At 43.4% G+C, this 19,688-nt stretch overlaps 1 protein-coding gene across 2 annotated transcripts in view; it reads left to right on the top strand.

The window, feature by feature from the left end:
- MOCOS (molybdenum cofactor sulfurase) overlaps positions 1-19,688 on the top strand; it is a 1,370,999-nt gene that overhangs the window by 788,173 nt on the left and 563,138 nt on the right. For both annotated transcript variants that reach the window (XM_063922731.1, XM_063922730.1), the window contains exon 6: positions 6,248-6,447. In XM_063922731.1, the coding sequence (XP_063778801.1) occupies positions 6,248-6,447 (200 nt within the window). The remainder of the gene's footprint in view (positions 1-6,247; positions 6,448-19,688) is intronic.

The raw sequence follows: 19,688 nt of genomic DNA, 5'->3' as shown, positions 1-19,688 counted from the left end.
GAATATGGCCATTGACATGCCTGGTCAAAATACAAAAAAAATCAGCTCTTCGGTGTGGAATTATTTCAACACAAATGCGGACAACAGGTGTCAACCCGTGTGTTGCCTTTGTCAAGCTGTAATAAGTAGGGGTAAGGACGTTAACCACCTCGGAACATCCTCCCTTATACGTCACCTGCAGCGCATTCATCATAAGTCAGTGACAAGTTCAAAAACTTTGGGTGACAGCGGAAGCAGTCCACTGACCACTAAATCCCTTCCTCTTGTAACCAAGCTCCTGCAAACCACACCACCAACTCCCTCAGTGTCAATTTCCTCGTTACCCAGGAAAGCCAATAGTCCTGCAGGCCATGTCACTGTCAAGTCTGACAAGTCCTCTCCTGCCTGGGATTCCTCCGATGCATCCTTGAGTGTAACGCCTACTGCTGCTGGCGCTGCTGTTGTTGCTGCTGGGAGTCGATCGTCATCCAAGAGGGGAAGTCGGAAGACCACTTGTACTACTTCCAGTAAGCAATTGACTGTCCAACAGTCCTTTGCAAGGAAGATGAAATATCACAGCAGTCATCCTGCTGCAAAGCAGATAACTCATGCCTTGGCAGCCTGGGCGGTGAGAAACGTGGTTCCGGTATCCATCGTTAATTCAGAGGCAACTATAGACTTGATTGAGGTACTATGTCACCTGTACCAAATACCATCTAGGTTCCATTTCTCTAGGCAGGCGATACCGAAAATGTACACAGACCTCAGAAAAAGACTCACCAGTGTCCTAAAAAATGCAGTTGTACCCAATGTCCACTTAACCACGGACATGTGGACAAGTGGAGCAGGGCAGACTCAGGACTATATGACTGTGACAGCCCACTGGGTAGATGTATTGCCTCCCGCAGCAAGAACAGCAGCGGCGGCACCAGTAGCAGCATCTCGCAAACGCCAAGTCGTTCCTAGGCAGGCTACGCTTTGTATCACCACTTTCCATAAGAGGCACACAGCTGACAACCTCTTACGGGAACTGAGGAAGATCATCGCAGAATGGCTTACCCCAATTGGACTCTCCTGGGGATTTGTGACATCGGACAACGCCAGCAATATTGTGCGTGCATTACATCTGGGCAAATTCCAGCACGTCCCATGTTTTGCACATACATTGAATTTGGTGGTGCAGAATTATTTAAAAAACGACAGGGGCGTGCAAGAGATGCTGTCGGTGGCCCGAAGAATTGCGGGCCACTTTCGGCATTCAGGCACCGCGTACAGAAGACTGGAGCACCACCAAACATTCCTGAACCTGCCCTGCCATCATCTGAAGCAAGAGGTGGTAACGAGGTGGAATTCAACCCTCTATATGCTGCAGAGGATGGAGGAGCAGCAAAAGGCCATTCAAGCCTATACATCTGCCCACGATATAGGCAAAGGAGGGGGAATGCACCTGACTCAAGCGCAGTGGAGAATGATTTCAACGTTGTGCAAGGTTCTGCAACCCTTTGAACTTGCCACACGTGAAGTCAGTTCAGACACTGCCAGCCTGAGTCAGGTCATTCCCCTCATCAGGCTTTTGCAGAAGAAGCTGGAGACATTGAAGGAGGAGCTAAAACAGAGCGATTCCGCTAGGCATGTGGGACTTGTGGATGGAGCCCTTAATTCGCTTAACAAGGATTCACGGGTGGTCAATCTGTTGAAATCAGAGCACTACATTTTGGCCACCGTGCTCGATCCTAGATTTAAAACCTACGTTGTATCTCTCTTTCCGGCAGACACAAGTCTGCAGAGGTTCAAAGACCTGCTGGTGAGAAAATTGTCAAGTCAAACGGAACGTGACCCGTCAACATCTCCTCCTTCACATTCTCCCGCAACTGGGGGTGCGAGGAAAAGGCTAAGAATTCCGAGCCCACCCGCTGGCGGTGATGCAGGGCAGTCTGGAGCGAGTGCTGACATCTGGTCCGGACTGAAGGACCTGCCAACGATTACTGACATGTCGTCTACTGTCACTGCATATGATTCTCTCACCATTGAAAGAATGGTGGAGGTTTATATGAGTGACCGCATCCAAGTAGGCACTTCAGACAGTCCGTACGTATACTGGCAGGAAAAAGAGGCAATTTGGAGGCCCTTGCACAAACTGGCTTTATTCTACCTAAATTGCCCTCCCTCCAGTGTGTACTCCGAAAGAGTGTTTAGTGCAGCCGCTCACCTTGTCAGCAATCGGCGTACGAGGTTACTTCCAGAAAATGTGGAGAAGATGATGTTCATCAAAATGAATTATAATCAATTCCTCCGTGGAGACATTCACCAGCAGCAATTGCCTCCACAAAGTACACAGGGACCTGAGATGGTGGATTCCAGTGGGGACGAATTAATAATCTGTGAGGAGGGGGATGTACACAGTGAAAGGGGGGAGGAATCGGAGGATGATGATGAGGTAGACATCTTGCCTCTGTAGAGCCAGTTTGTGCAAGGAGAGATTGATTGCTTCTTTTTTTGGTGGGGGCCCAAACCAACCAGTCATTTCAGTCACAGTCGTGTGGCAGACCCTGTCGCTGAAATGATGGGTTCGTTAAAGTGTGCATGTCCTGTTTATACAACATAAGGGTGGGTGGGAGGGCCAAAGGACAATCCCATCTTGCACCTCTTTTTTCTTTCATTTTTCTTTGCATCATGTGCTGTTTGGGGACAATTTTTTTGAAGTGCCATCCTGTCTGACACTGCAGTGCCACTCCTAGATGGGCCAGGTGTTTGTGTCGGCCACTTGTGTCGCTTAGCTTAGTCACACAGCGACCTTGGTGCACCTCTTTTTTTCTTTGCATCATGTGCTGTTTGGGGACAATTTTTTTGAAGTGCCATCCTGCCTGACACTGTAGTGCCACTCCTAGATGGGCCAGGTGTTTGTGTCGGCCACTTGTGTCGCTTAGCTTAGTCACACAACGACCTTGGTGCGCCTCTTTTTTTCTTTGCATCATGTGCTGTTTGGGGACAATTTTTTTGAAGTGCCATCCTGCCTGACACTGCAGTGCCACTACTAGATGGGCTAGGTGTTTGTGTCGGCCACTTGTGTCGCTTAGCTTAGCCATCCAGCGACCTCGGTGCAAATTTTAGGACTAAAAATAATATTGTGAGGTGTGAGGTGTTCAGAATAGACTGGAAATGAGTGGAAATTATGGTTATTGAGGTTAATAAAACTATGGGATGACCCCCAAATTCTATGATTTAAGCTGTTTTTTAGGGTTTTTTGTAAAAAACACCCGAATCCAAAACACACCCGAATCCGACAAAAATTTTTCGGTGAGGTTTTGCCAAAACGCGTCCGAATCCAAAACACGGCCGCGGAACCGAATCCAAAACCAAAACACAAAACCCGAAAAATTTCCGGTGCACATCACTACTTTTTACACATTATGGCAGAGTCCCACTTTTTACACATTATGGCAGACAGTCCCCATTTTTACACATTATGGCAGACATTACCCCTTTTTACACATTACGGCAGAGAGAGTCCCACTTTTTACACATTATAACAGAACCCCCTTTTTACAGATTATGGCAGACAGTCCCCCTTTTTACACATTACGGCAGACAGTCCCCCTTTTTATACATTACAGACAGGCTCCTCAGTGCAGGCAGTCAGGCAGATCCCGGGCAGGGGAGAAGGCGGAGGAGGGAGGGGTACTCAGGAGCTGCAGCAGCACACTGTAATTGGTGGCGGCATTGCTGCAGCTGTCCCTCTCATTCCACATAAGCTGGTCGCTGCTGCTGTGAATGCTGGGATGCGCTTTCCTCATCCCAGCATTCACAGCTACTGCTCCTCTCCTCGCTCAGGCTGCTTGTAATGAGTCAGTTTGACTCAGCACAATGCCGCTGACTAAAGTCCCCTTGGAATGGGGATGCGGTCAGTTGCGCCCTCAGGGCACACACGTAGTTACGGCCCTGCGACCAGGCAATATACCGGGTCGATACCGGGTTATTTGTGCGATGTGAGAGGGGTATTAGTGTTTTTTTTACCATACATACAGTAAGGGTGAAATATGTTTGAGCAGTATTAGATGCATTTTATTGGTGTGTTTTAGTGAATGTATTTTTTAAGCTACACAAATAGGGGATACAGTCATTTGGTCGGCACAGCTTAGGTCGACAGCCATTAGGTCGACCACTGAAGGTCGACATGCATTAGGTCAACATGGTCAATAGGTCGATATGGTCATTAGGTCGACATGGACTAGGTCAAAAGGTCGACATGAGTTTTTCAGTTTTTTTTTTTTCCATTTTTTGGATTGTTCCATACTTGACGATCCATGTGGACTACGATAGGAACAGTAACCTGTTCTGAGCAAAGCGGTAGCAGAGCGAGACACCTTGCCCGAAGCATAGCGAGCGAAGCGAGCCATGCGATGGGACACGGTGCACAAATTGGGGTTCCCCGTCACTTTACGAAGAAAACGACACCAAAAATGTAAAAAAAAACTCATGTCGACCTTTTCACCTGTCGACCTAGTACATGTCAACCTAATGCCCATGTCGACCTAATGCCCATGTTGACCTTCAGTGGTCGACCTGATTTGAGTCGACCCAACGACCCATACCCACAAATAGTATGCATGGTGTATTGGTTAGCATTACTGCCTCACAGTACTGAGTTCATGGGTTTGATTCCCACCACGGCCCTAACTGTGTGAAGTTTGTATCTCCTGCCCATGTTTGTTTGGGTTTCCTCCAGGTCCTCTTGTTTCCTCACACAATCCAAAAATATACTGGTAGGTTAATTATATCCCTTTCACGTTGCAATAGCGGGTCAGCCCCGCGACTTGTGCACAGCTCCTTCCTGGGTGCATCCCGCTTGAAACCCCTTTTGTTGGTGACATCAGCGGCAACATGTGCGGAGGCAGCGCCTGGAGATCAGTTCATCTCCAAGTGCCGCCTTTCCCTATAGTGCTGACTCTTCCCTTCAAACCGGGAATAACCCTGATTTATTCCTTGGTTGAAATACCGGGTCAGGCGACTCGGGAAATTGTAAACTACCCCTTTCACACCGCACCTCGACCTGGGTTGACTTAGCAATATACCAGGTTATTTTGGCGATGTAAAAGGGGTATAATCTTCAGACAAAAAAAAAATTACTTAGTGTGTGCATGTACTGGACATGTGTTTAGGGCAGACTAGATGGTCCAAGCGGTTCTTATCTGTCATTAAATACTTATCTAATCTACTGTAGTTAAAACGTTGGGTGGAAGTGCATGTGATGTATTCTGTATCTGTGATAACCAGATGCATATACTGCTGATGCAGAACTGTACACATCTTGAGATATTTCCGATTTATTTCTTTGTAGCGTAATTTTGCAACCAGTTCTGCTTCACTCAACAATGCCAGCTATTGGGAACGCAGCACAGAGCAGAGGAACTTAACACATTCTAGCTTAGTATGTCTCTGTACATAAACTATGCAAGCCTGAAACATTTTTCTTTTCTTTTTTTTAACAATAGTTTGTCACTTCTGTTATATAACTTATTGGGATGTAGTTATGTGACCGGCGGTCACGACACCCACATCCCGCAGACTCACAATCCCAACAGTTGGCATGCCGACTAACAGAGACTATTCCCATGAAACCCATAGAGCAGGGACATGCGGTGAGCTAAAAGGCTAAGGAGGCACTGGCTAGCACCAGAGCCAGATTTACACACAAAATATGAGCCAAAGGGTGCATCTGGGCATTATACACAGGTGCAGCAGTATAAACTCTTGGAAATTTGGTGAGTTTTGATCTGAGAAGTGTGGAAAAGGTCAGCACCTGCCATAGACTTTTTACTCCAGAGTTTTGACTATATAAATGATTAGAATAATGCAAAGAAGATATTTCTACTATATTCTTTGTATTTTTCATATACTTTATTCAATCAAAACTCTGGTACAAACGTAAGTATGACAGGAAAGGCTCTGCCTCACCTGCCTCACCCCACCGTACGTCACTGCCATAGAGTGGGAATAGAGCCTGTCGCCAAACATGCAAGGGTCTTCGTTTCGCTTGCCCCCCACCCCTGGCATAATAATCCTCGGGATTCCAGCGTCAGTATGGTGACCGGCTGGATCCCAAGCTCCGGTCACCCATACCCAACCCAACTTATCCAGTGTTTAGGGTTCACTAAAATAGTAATCAACTTACTGTACTTTGGAAATTAAAATATATAATGAATATTCTTAAAACTAATTTTCAGAAAGGGATAACTGATGTGATGTAATTTTTGTTTTGTTTTTGCAGGTGGAATGGATAATATTAGAAACCATACCCATACTCTGGCCAGTTATACATACTTGGTTATGTCTGCTCTGTGCTATGCTAATGGAAAGCCGGTAATAAGAATCTACACTGACACAGAGGATAGAACTGTCGATGTGCAAGGTCCAGTTATTAATTTTAATGTTCTGGATGAAAATGGAAGCATAATCGGTTACACTCAGGTACAGATTTACTCATGTCTTTGTGGAATTATTCGTATGTTGCAGTGAATTAATTACTGTACAGTATGTATCCTGCATTTATTTATGTTTCAAGATTAAATGCAAAGCTAATTTTTTTGCAGATATACAAATTCTTCATCACTTAAAGTATTCTGACAGATGTGATATTGATTGTAAATTTTATGCTGAAATTAGTGGCAGAAATCTTTGTGCACACTAGTAGCCAAATATGTAAATTCTGCTAATTATGGGGGTCATTCTGAGCCAATCGCATGCTGCAGTTTATCACAGCGGTGCGTTTGGCTTAGAACTGTACATGCGCCAGCGCCGCAGTGCGCCGGTGATTACCTGACGGCCGAAGGCCGTCGCTGCGCTACGATCGCCTCTGCCTGATTGACAGGCAGAGGCGGTCACTGGGCAGAGGGGAGCGGAACAGCTGCGTTTGGTCGCCGTTTCGTGGGCGCGGTCCGGCCAACACAGATATGGCAGGACCGTGCAGGGGGTGTGCCACAGTGGCTGTATGACGTCACGCGCAGCCGTTGCAGGCCAGGGAGCGATGAGTAGCTCCCAGCCAGCACGCTAAAGCTGCACTGGCCGGGAGCTACTCCTCAAGTGCGATGCTTTTGCACTTCTGCGAGGGGGGCAGGACTGACACGCGTGGCAGGATAGCCCTGTGCTGGGCGTCCCCCCGCATGTCTATGGTCATGATCATAGCCCTACAAAATTTTGCAGGGCTACGATCAACTCAAAATCACCCCCAATGTGCATATCTATGTATAGGTGGGCCTTCAATAGTCAGTGAAAATAAATAATCTACATTTATTTGTACAACTAGGGCTGATAAGGTTCTAGCAGTTAATGTAAAGTTCCTGGGAATTGGTGAATTACAACAAGTAAAAGAGTTTAACTGAATAGGTCTCATGTTCTCAAACTTTTTATGCAGAAATATAACACAGTTCTTAGGTTGTTTTTTATTTTTTATATATATATATATATATATATATATGTTCAGTGGAAATGTAATTCACACCATAACATATCTTCTGATGCCTAAATGCTGGTAAACATATAGGTCTATTATATACACTGGCGCTGGGGATCCCGGTAGTCAGCATACCGACCCTGGCAGCAGCATACTGGGAATGGGGGGCGAGTGCAACAAAGGCCCTTGCGGGCTTGCAACGTAGCAGGATCGTGGCTCGCTGCACTCGCCACAGGTTATATTCCCGCTATGTGGGTGTCAGTCAGCATGCAGACTGTCAGGCTGGTAAGCGGGTGGCATCTCGGCTTCAGCATGGTGACCGCTGGTATCCCAAGTGTCAGTCACATGACCAGATCCCATATATTTTGTATGATAGAGATACACAGTAGGGGGTCTACTTAGCATTGATGGGTAGCAGTTACTGTCATTATGTATCATTACATTTTGAACAATCCATAAAGATATCCCACTGCAATTTACTATGCCAGAACTTCACTGAGGGGTTAGGTACAAAATATTGTCATCCATCATGTCGACATGAGAATGTCGACATGGTCATCATATTGCCATTGACCATGTTGACATTCATCTTGAAGACACTGACTTAATGTTGACATGTTAAAATGTCTACATTTCATCCTGATGATGCAGCAGTGATTCACTGTTTCCTGCTGGCTCCAGCAGCATCTTCCAGATCCCATCAGTCATGTGACCTTCACTTCCAGGTCAGCCATGTGGTCCTCCAGCATTCCGATGAGTATATTTCTCTCCAACTTAATCCCTAATCCTCCCTTTTAGTGTCTAAGACTAACCCCAAAGCAGGAGAAAAAGAGTGACTAACTAGCTTGATGGGGGTTCAGGCATTGTGTACTGAAGATTTATCATACTACAGATACAGTATAACAGTTTTTTTGTGGTCAGTAGAGAAAGTCAGAGAATATACTGTAGCTCCTACCAAAAAGTGTCTTCACTCTTCCAAAGCAATCTCTTTGGCTTATAATTACTTTTTGGAAATAAATCCTCACAGATGCAACCTCCCAGAGGAATTAATGTATTTTTAAACAACACTGCTCCAATACTTAAAGGTGAAATTTCTATATCTAAGTAAAAAGGCTTTGTGGTTTCATCCTGGCAAAGAATAGGCAGAACAGGAATACCTGTCTCTAACCAGCAGGATAATGTAACTGATAGCCTGAATGGACACCTGATGGTGATGGGGTGTGGTAAGCCCAGAATCCGCTGGATGATGAAGGCAGATGGTAAATAACTACTTAAGTGCAGCAACTGGAGACCACAGGTGTAGATATTAGAAAGAATACTGAGGTTACAGTGGTGAACAGTAAAACAATAAGGATACTGATACCGCAGCTCCAAAATCAAAGAATGCTTTAGGGATGATAGGACACACTACAGACTGGGAGTAGCAAAGAGTACCTAGTCTTCTACTACTATCTAGGTTCTGAAGTGTCCCAGCTTGTTGGGACAAGAAACCACTTAATGGCTTGGGGACACACAATGCAAACATAATCAGTCACCTTCCTCTGGAGTCAACTTAGACCATTACAATTGCATGGGCTCATCAAGAGGTGATGTAAGAGCCATAAAGTGTTTGATTTTCTGAGCCCATTCATGGAAGCAAATGTTTACCTTAATGAAGAGCGCTGCATTATAAGGTCATCTTGCATAGTGAGAAGATCTCCAGAGGAAATCTTATAATTAATTTTATCAAAAAATGGTTTATTCCGCATCAAGTAAGTATATCAGACTGTGCTTCTATAAGGATTTAGTCTGTGTACCGACAATAATGATAATTCGCAATATGGTGGTCATTCCGAGTTGTTCGCTCGCAAGCTGCTTTTAGCAGCTTTGCACACGCTAAGCCGCCGCCTACTGGGAGTGAATCTTAGCTTATCAAAATTGCGAACGAAAGATTAGCAAAATTGCGAATAGACACTTCTTAGCAGTTTCTGAGTAGCTTCAAACTTACTCGGCATCTGCGATCAGTTCAGTGCTTGTCGTTCCTGGTTTGACGTCATAAACACACCCAGCGTTCGCCCAGACACTCCTCCGTTTCTCCAGCCACTCCCGCGTTTTTCCCAGAAACGGTAGCGTTTTTTCACACACTCCCATAAAACGGCATGTTTCCGCCCAGAAACACCCACTTCCTGTCAATCACATTACGATCACCAGAACGAAGAAAAAACCTCGTAATGCCGTGAGTAAAATACCTAACTGCATAGCAAATTTACTTTGCGCAGTCGCAGTGCGAACATTGCGCATGCGCAGTTAGCGGAAAATCGCTGCGATGCGAAGAAAAATACAGAGCGAACAACTCGGAATGACCCCCAATGTATGATTATTCTGCCGGTGGTGCACCCAGAGTCAGTAAACTGTACATTTATCAAGGGGAGAAAAAAAAGAAAGACTCTGTGCTGGGGCACTCTTATCTGAAAATTTATAGATGATAAAACTTAACTTTTAATAAATTTATTATAATAAATGTGACTTCAAAAACAAATCAATAACTAATTAATTATAACAATGCACAAATTAATTTATTGTAGTGCATAGGAAATTGAACTACTTAAAGCCTTGGTGAAAATATAATCAATAGTTAAATATAATGGGTAGGAACCTGTCTGTCATAGTAAAATTGTCTGACTGGTTATTGATCCCCCCGGGGGGGTGCCCTATTAAAGGTCCTTTTTGCTGCATTTCATTTTTACTGTCTATATTTGAGCAGGGAGGTAGCAGATAGTAAAATGTTGCCTATATAGGTTTAGACACCCTCTGCTCTAATGTTGGGCAATGGTGTTACCATAAGGCATTTTGCTCCGGCTGATGGTTGAGGCATAGGAAAAAGGAAGAAAAACAAATGTCTGATACTATTTTGTTTCAGCTTACTTGCTATATCCTTAATTGACTGGCTGCTAAATTTTGGCCAGACCACATAAAGGGATTCTTAATACTGTAGGTGTAACATAAAAACCAAGAGAGTAAACAGAGATAACTTCCTTCTGCTTTTCAGCTAGTATGTTTACTACACCTGGTATTCATTGATGGTCTCCCAAACAATTACTAACCAGGCCTACCATTATATTGCTTCCAAGATCAGATGAGATTGGGCGTACCCTATGGAGTATGGCAGTAATCTGCTGAATGAGAGAGTACTGATATCTGGAAACAAGAAAATGTGCTTCTGCTGTCCAGGAAGGACAATTGTATTAAGTCTCTAGTTCCATTGGAACTAATTCTGGATGAGAGAGCACATTAATAGAGGAGAAAAAGGTTTAAGCATAGTTAAGGAATGTGAAGTATAAAGATGAGTGAACGTGCAGTAGAATCTGCAGAGGTAAGTTGACTAATCAGTCAGTTTGATTAGCATTTATTTAGTACTTAGCAAGCTGTGATATCTCCATCCTACGTAAGGGTATTTGGGATTTCACAATTGAAAAGCAAATGGTACAGTATGGCTGGAGTTTTGGCAAGCTCTACAGGCTGAAGTGCTTCTTTGTTAATCACGAGACACTGGATGAGTTTCTACTGAATTTTCACGTTTTTCTACTCTGGATATTAGGTGCTGGAGTAGACAAGGTTGAGGGGATTTCATTTTCTGATTGAATGAGTATACTGTCTTAGTTCAGACTGGCCATGTAGGATTTATTTATCCATTTAGGGATAGTTGTGGCTGTGTCAAGGCACTTTTGTATAATGGACCTACTGGTCTTCACCAAAAATCATTGTAAGGTGGTATGAGCTTCGCTTCCAGGAGCCCGCAGGTTGCATACTTTTAACTCCACCTTTAATGTGACTAGCTAATATATGTAACTGAGATAAGTTATGTATGCACAGAAACTTGATCCAAAACAGTAATCATAAAGTAGCCAAAGTCAGGAGCACATGCACTGGTTCTGGAACAGTAGACAGGCACAAGGTCAGAGCACAGGCATTATAAACTATATTAAAGTAGGATCCAGGGGCACAAGCACAGGTTCAGGGTATTGAAACATGCAGGGATCGATACACAGGAGTAGCAATAAAATAAATATTCTGGACCTTGTATGTTAAAACCAAATACTCTGATATTTATAAGTGGTCAGAGTAAGTTTACAGTAAATAGACCATGAAGTCACCTCCATGCACTTGTATCTTCAAATCTAAAGCAGAGCTACGTGGTCACCCATTTAGAGCAACACTAGCTAATAGGAGAAGATGCTGGACCCAACATGGTTGAAACTCCGCCATGGTACCTGATAATATGGCACAAGAGCTATAAAAGTAATAGTATGAGTATAATAGGAATAGTATGAGTACTGGTCAAATGCACGATACAAATACATTGTTATACTCCAAGTCCAAAGGATACCTATTTCTTCATGATACTGGTAAATGAATACCTTATTATTTTCCTTCTTCAGCATACAGTATGTGACATGGTACATTTGTTTAAGAGCATGTTTCACTAATTTAAAATTAAATAATATAGCACTATATATAATTTATTATGTATACATTATTGTACAATCTGCTATTACATATTAAATGTGCCTAAAGTTTGAAAAGTTTCTTTGAGATACTAGAATTCATTGACCTATTAAATTCAAGTGTCTTTCTTTTAAGTGCTTTAGACACAAAATGAAAAAAAGCCTGCTATAAATTTAATGGAAATGAAAGTAAAATAGCGCATTAGCAGTGTAACTGTCATAAGGCATTAGGATTAATAAGATATAAAAAGCTAACTGTTAGTATCAAAAATTAGCATAATTTACATGGCAGTGAGACTATAAATGTAAGCTCTTGATTATTCAGCTCTTCTATTCCAAGTAATTTAGCTGTGTGCAGTTGCTGAGTACTTATGCCTAATCTTTAATCATCATTAAAAATAGGTCATGTTTGTCTTTACTTACTGTCCCAGATATTAATTCTATTGATAGCTACATCTAATACATAATTAGAGTAATGCATACATTTCATCATGGTATGTTTTTAAAAAAAACATGTTTTTTTTTTTTTTTGCACTGTCGCTGATAAATAGAAGTATTAGCCAGATATTGTAGATTTTATCCATATGCAATTGACTTGGTAAATTGTGTTTTCTTTCCAAGGCCATATCATGTTTTTGAATTCTAGCTGAAAATATAAATTGTATTATATATTATATCAGAAATGAGGTAGCACTGCTTGTGTCAAAGACTCAAAACAAACGTGTATTGAAGGAAACCAAAGTATCACAGCATCAACGTTTCGGGATGTGTTCCCCTTCATCGGAATACAGTATAGTGCAAATAGTGATAAATATATACTGTAGATACACTTATCCACTCAGAAAACCCCCATTGTGATCCCCGCTGCCATGCCGCTCCCAGCTCCGTTGTGTGCACTTCTGGGTCTAGGACTTCTGGCGGCAGTGACGTTGCGGGTCCCGACCAAGTGACCGCGGTGATCACGTAGTTAGTAAACACAAAGATGTAATGGCAACCAGTGGACTGCGCCGGTGAAACAAAACACAGATCCATGTGACATGTCTGCAGATTATACTTAAAAAAGGGCTGGTTAAACCCTTGTTGGTATAAAATTTAACCTCATGTGATGACATAAATACAAACAATAAAACTGTGTGTAAAAAAACAGCACTCATTGTTTCTACTGTATAGTAATAAATAGGACAATACAATAAAACACGTCAAAAAATAATATTATAATAAAATTGCACTGTATACCACTGTACCATGACATTTTTCCTAACTACAGATAAATTATTAAACAAACAAAAAATGATGAAAAAAGATAAAAACAACAATATTTATCATAGTGCTTATGGCCATACACAGCCGCTATTAGGTCATCAATAAATAAATGTATGAATAATAATTGTATCAATACCTAACACCAAATCGTGTTAGGTTATACTGTATCTAAAAAACTGCAGTAGATATAAAAGTACTACAGGTTGAGTATCCCATATCCAAATATTCCGAAATACGGAATATTCCGAAATACAGACTTTTTTTGAGTGAGAGTGAGAGAGTGAAACCTTTGTTTTTTGATGGCTCAATGTACACCAACTTTGTTTAATACACAGAGTTATTAAAAATATTGTATTAAATGACCTTCAGGCTGTGTGTTTAAGGTGTATATGAAACATAAATGAATTATGTGAATGTAGATACACTTTATTCAATGCACAAAGTTACAAAAAAAATTGGCTAAAATGACCTTTCAGGCTGTGTGTATAAGGTGTATATGTAACATAAATGCATTCTGTGTATAGATTTAGGTCCCATCCCCATGATATATCATTATGGTATGCAATTATTCCAAAATACGGAAAAATCCGATATCCAAAATACCTCTGGTCCCAAGCATTTTGGATAAGGGATACTCAACCTGTACCATATTTTCATATGTATAAATGTGATTTTATCATCAAAGACTATAGGACATAATGGTTTAACCCTTATGGGACATAAAATCTTGTTTTAAAGGAAATTATTTAACCCTAAAGATTCTTTTAATCAAGCTGGAACAGTTTCTTGGCCCTTTCGCTGCCCCTCGGGGAATCAGGAACCTGGTCCGTGACTCGGTACTTGAGTGTAGCCACACTGTGTTTGAATTCAGCAAAATGCCATGTTCACCAGTACCCAAATTTACTGCTGCCCTTATGGCCTGCCGGTGCTGTGCCATCCGGATTTTAAATTAGCTTTCCTATGTAAAAAAGCCCGCATGGGCATATAACTACATAAACAACAAATTTGGAATGACAAGACAACGGCCAGTTGATGGTGTACTTTTTACCATAGTGGGGATGGAGAATGCTGTCGCTTGGGGACATATAATAGCGGGGGGTGCATCCTAAGCATTGAAAACAACCATTCCCATGGCTCAAGAAGTGTGTTGAGAGGGTTTCTGAAAATTTGTTACATCAGTTTTACTAGAAAATCTTTAATATTCCTCCCCCGAGTTTAACTGGGCATTAGTCTAGTATTGTGCAGTTGTTTGAGTTCGGATTCACTTGTCACAATGGGCCAAAGTCTTTTTGCTTTTTTAATGGTCTGGTCACTTTTAGTATTAAATGCATTAACCCAAGGGACTCTTATCTGTACTTTACTCTGAGTTCCCACTGTCAGTAATTCCTCCCTGACTTTGGCCCTCGCGGATTTAAGCAATGCTGGCGGGTGTCCCCTAGCAAGAAATATATTCTCCATTGTATCTAACTTTAAGTCAGTAATCGAGCAATCACCTGAGATCCTGCACATCCTCAAGAATTGTGAATAATTCAATACCTAGATGGCAGGTGTTGGGTGAAAAATGTCATGTATCACGATCGTGTTACGATCCAAAGGTGTATAAGCTAGTGGTTATTTTCCCATCATTGAGACTTATGGCCATATCTAAAAAATGAATGTCCATGTGGCTGCAATTGATCATAGTTTAATGGGACTGTCAGAGGCATTTTGAAACATAATAATGCCTAGCAATTGTTGTTAACTCCCTCGCCACATTAACAGTAAATCGTCAATGTAGCGATAGTATAAAAATATCAAACTGGCAGTATCACTGTCCTCATAAAATAGTCTCCGCTCAACTTCCCACATGTAGGAATTAGCGAAGGCCGGAGCAACTGCTGATTCCATAGCACACCCAGTGATTTGTTTAAAGAATTGGCTGTTAAACAGGAAATAATTATGAGTAAGGGTGAACTCCAATATCTGCAAAAAACATCTATTTCAGGCCCATTATACCATGTGTTACTGGTGATTAAATGCTTCACAGCCTGCACCCCCTCACCGTGGGGGATCCAGGTGTAAAGACTTGTAACATCAATGGTTGCTATCAGTAGGTGCAGTATCAATACTCAAAGACTTCCTTAGTAACATACTTGAATCTTTCAAATGAGTAAAGGTCAGTCTAAAGGTCACAACGCACAGTCTTGCCCACGTACTGCAGCTTGCAGGGGCACGTAATCAGATACACTATGTGAGTGGTAGTACAAGTGACCACATGTCTGATGGAAAACACTTTGCCTGTGGCCTGTGACACAAGGTTGCAGGTAGGTATCAAGGAAAACCGCCAAAGGCTCACACAGAGATATAAATAGGTACACATCCGAATCTCACACAGGGCAGTGTGACCCCCCACAATGTGAACTTACTTGGGTGCCCTCCTGGGGTATGGCAACCCCACTTGCAATTGCAAAAGACAGAGGTGGAACTCCAAGTTTCATAACCATTAACCAGTGAACCGCTTTTAGTGGAATAAGATCAATATTTCTGGAAATTTTTTCCCCATCATCAGGATGAAATTCCCTGAAACGTTAATCTTATTCCACTAAAAGCTGTGCACTGGTTAGCAAACTTAGAGTATATATAAAATGCAAATAACAGTGACTCATCACAAAATCTCCTGAACCATAAGGACTAGGAACTTGAAATTCAAACAGTAGCTTGCTTTTGTGACGTAGGCACCCACTAAGAAGGGATTTTTCAAAATTTTGCCTAGAAAGGGTTTAAAAGGGGTGAGATAATTCCCCCCTCACAGAGGAGAGTTAAGACAGCCCACCCTGCCGGGGCTATTTGAATATTGGACTGCTCTAAAACTGCCACAGGCAAGGAAGTGCAGCCTTATGTTTCAGGAGATTTTGTAATGAGTCAGCCTTATTTATATACAGTATATAAATATATATATATATATATATATATATATATATATACAGTCAGAAGAAAGCAGGCAGCGGCACTCAGGAGACTTGTTCGAAATAGATAAAGTGCAGAAAATTTTAATCCATACTGAAATCGGGTGACCAACGTTTCGGGGCCGTGGCGCCCCTTTGTCAAGGTGATACAAACAAAAGGAAAAGACAACATACCTTATATGCAAAAGAAGACCCGCGAACGGGACACACGCCGGAGGAGGGGGGTGGGAACTGTCTCCGTCCCACACTCCTCGGACTGTGGTGACGTCAGCGGGTCTGAACCGCATCTGTTGTCACTTCCTGGAGACCGGAGCTTACACGGCAACCATGGCAACCGGCGCTTCCTGGCAACCAGGCTTCAGATAGGCGTCAGCGCTGCTGGAAGTAAACAAAGTGCAACATAGTGCAAATAGACAAATACAGTGCCCACAAACAATACATATATACACACACAAGTGGACCACATCATTAAGGAGAAAAACATTTGTTAAAACCATAATAATTAGTCAAAACAAACTGCATAATAGAAGTCGGGATATGGGACATGAATAAACATACCAGGGCAGGTACAGGGCCAAGCTAGAATTGGCATAAATATTATTTTATGCAAATGTATATGGATGTATAAATCCATATATAGCTGCCTAAGTATGTGGCTTCATATATATATATAATAGGAGCTGCACCACCATACTTGGATGGGCCCCGTTGTACATCACTAGATTCCAGAAAGGACAACCTTACTGTCAAAGTAGCACTAGCAAACAAATATAGTATGTCCAAGATATTACTGAAAGACACTCCATTGAATCTTATTGTTGAGGCCATTAGGTTTAATGGTGTCTAAAGAGTACATCCATCTGGCCTCCTTGCGTAGAAGTTGACCACCTCGATCACCCCCTCTTATAGATTTAGGGATGTGGTCAATAATTTGAAATTTCAATTCCTGAAGAGAATGTCCCTGTTCTGCAAAATGCTTCGCTACCGGCTGGTCCGAAGATTTCCCAGAAATAGCATACTTGATGGCCGATCGGTGCATAGCCAGCTGTTCACGCGCACAACGCACAGTCTTGCCCACGTACTGCAGCTTGCAGGGGCACGTAATCAGATACACTATGTGAGTGGTAGTACAAGTGACCACATGTCTGATGGAAAACACTTTGCCTGTGGCCGTAGAAATGAAGGAGGCTCCAGGCTGCATACTGGTGCAAGTCGTGCACCCGAGGCATCTATAGCAGCCTGGTGCTTTGGTTAAAAAGTTGGTTGTGGTACACTCTTCAAACCCTGTAATATCCGTATGGCCAAGATGATCTTTAATGCTCTTACCCTTTTTGTGGCAGACCAGCGGACGTTTGCCTATGAATCTAGGTAATTTTCTATCTGAAGCTACTATAGGCCACATAGCTTTAAGGGCCCTGGGCATAACGGGGCTGGAGGTATTGTATTTGGTAACAAGCGGCAAGATTTGCTGCTGAGGTTTTGTCCCCTTGTTAACTAGAGATGTGCGGCAGAAGCTTTTCAGGTTTTGTGTTTTGGTTTTGGATCTGGATCCCACTCGTGTTTTGGATCTGGATGGTTTTGCCAAAACCACCCGTTTCGGATTTTAGTTTTGGTTTTGGATCTAAATGATTTTTGAAAAAAACATAAAACCAGATAAAATCACAGAATTTGGGGGTAATTTTGATCCTACGGTATTATTAACCTCAATAACATTCATTTCCACTAATTTCCAGTCTATTCTGAACACTGAACACCTCACAATATTGTTTTTAGGCCAAAAGGTTGCGGCACAAACACCTGGCCCATCTAGAAGTGGCTCTGCAGTGGCAGACAGGATGGAAGTTTTAAAAATTAGGCCCAAAAGAACACATAATGCAAAGAAAAAAAAGAGGTGCACCGAGGTCGCTGGATGACTAAGCTAAGCAACACAAGTGGACGGCACAAACACCTGGCCCATCTAGAAGTGGCACTGCAGTGGCGGACAGAATGGCAGTTTTAAAAAATAGGCCCCAAAGAGTATATAATACAAAGAAAAAAAAAGATGTACAAAGTTGTTTAAACAGGACATGCACAGTTTAATAAACCCATCATTTCAGTGACAGGTGGTCCCCCTGGAAAAAGCTCGCCAAGTTCTCCGAACCACAGCTAGCTACAAACATACCACCTGCTTCTTTGATGACTTTTCACATTAAAAGAAGAGGCAAGAGGAAGAGGACAGTGTCAAGAAGTTAATTAAAAATTAGAGAGGCACACACAATCAGGAACAACACACAGGCTTTCACCTCCACTCCTATATTGGTGTGGAACAGAAAGGACTTCAGCCAAGTAAATATCTCCTATATAATAGCCCAGATCTGTGACTTTGTGCATTATTTGCTAACGCTGGGCGGAGTCACAACACTGGGCGGAGTTAGTCAAATGAGTCACAGATCTGGGCAAATCTATAGGAGACTAGGAGCAGAAGCAGATGGTATGGGCATGGCACAGGCAGGGGTGCATACAGTACCTCCCAACTTTCTTCAGGCTGAAGGAGGGACACACGCGTGGCAAAAATGGGGTGTGACCAACGAAAAGGGGGCGTGGCTTCCCGGTTTCATCAGTGAGGGGGCATGCCCAGCGCTCTGTGAGCTGCTGGCATGCCCCCAGGGGCGGATTATGAGTCCGGGGGGGGGCCCAGGGCACTTGAGACAGGGAGGCCCTATCTCATTGCTGTGCCTGCTGTGGGTTTTGGGGCGTGGACTAATAGCGGCCCGCGTGGCCACGCCCCTTATGCAAATTCTGGGATTTTATTTTTTTATGGGATTTTCTCCACCCGACGGACCCGCGAATGCGGGAGGTTATCTCTCCATCCTGCTCGCATCACTAGGGTGCGAGCAGGATATTGGAGACCTGCCCACTCTTCCGGGGGTGTGGGGGACTACCCCAAAAAACAGAAGCCTCCCGCTGCTTCCGGGAGAGTAGGTAAGTATGCGTAAATCCAGAGGGGGTGGTCGCTCCCTCCTACACACCCGCACAGGCAGAACAAAGCAGGGAGTCTGCTGCCTCCCTGCAACACCACAGGCCTGCCAACACGCAGCAGCGTGTGCTGACTGTAGCACAATGCTGTGTCTGGCAGGACGGGGGAGCTTCAGAGCTGGGACATCTGTCTGTCACCACTGTTTTGTCCCTAATACCAATCTCTCCCGTGCCCTGTGTTCTGTCATATCCCTGTCACCCCTGGCCTTGCCCTGTCACCCTTATCCTGGCCCTTTCACCCTTATTCTGGCCCTGTCACCCCTATCCTGTCCCTGTCACCCCTGGCCTTGCCCTGTCACTCTTATCCTGGCCCTTTCACCCTTATCCTGGCCCTGTCACCCTTATCCTGGCCCTGTCACCCTTATCCTGGCCCTGTTACCCCTATCCTGGCCCTGTCACCCTTGTGCTTGCCTTGTCAACCCTATCCTGGCCCTGTCACCCCTGTCCTGGTCCTGCCACCCCTACCCTGGCCCTGTCACCCCCTATCCTGTCCCTGTCATTTCTGTCCTGGCTCCGTCGCCCGTCCTGGCCCCGTCACCCCTGTCCTGGCCC

This window comes from Pseudophryne corroboree, chromosome 5, assembly GCF_028390025.1.
Source record: "Pseudophryne corroboree isolate aPseCor3 chromosome 5, aPseCor3.hap2, whole genome shotgun sequence".
Taxonomy (NCBI): domain Eukaryota; kingdom Metazoa; phylum Chordata; class Amphibia; order Anura; family Myobatrachidae; genus Pseudophryne; species Pseudophryne corroboree.
This window is presented reverse-complemented; position numbering and strand designations above follow the sequence as displayed.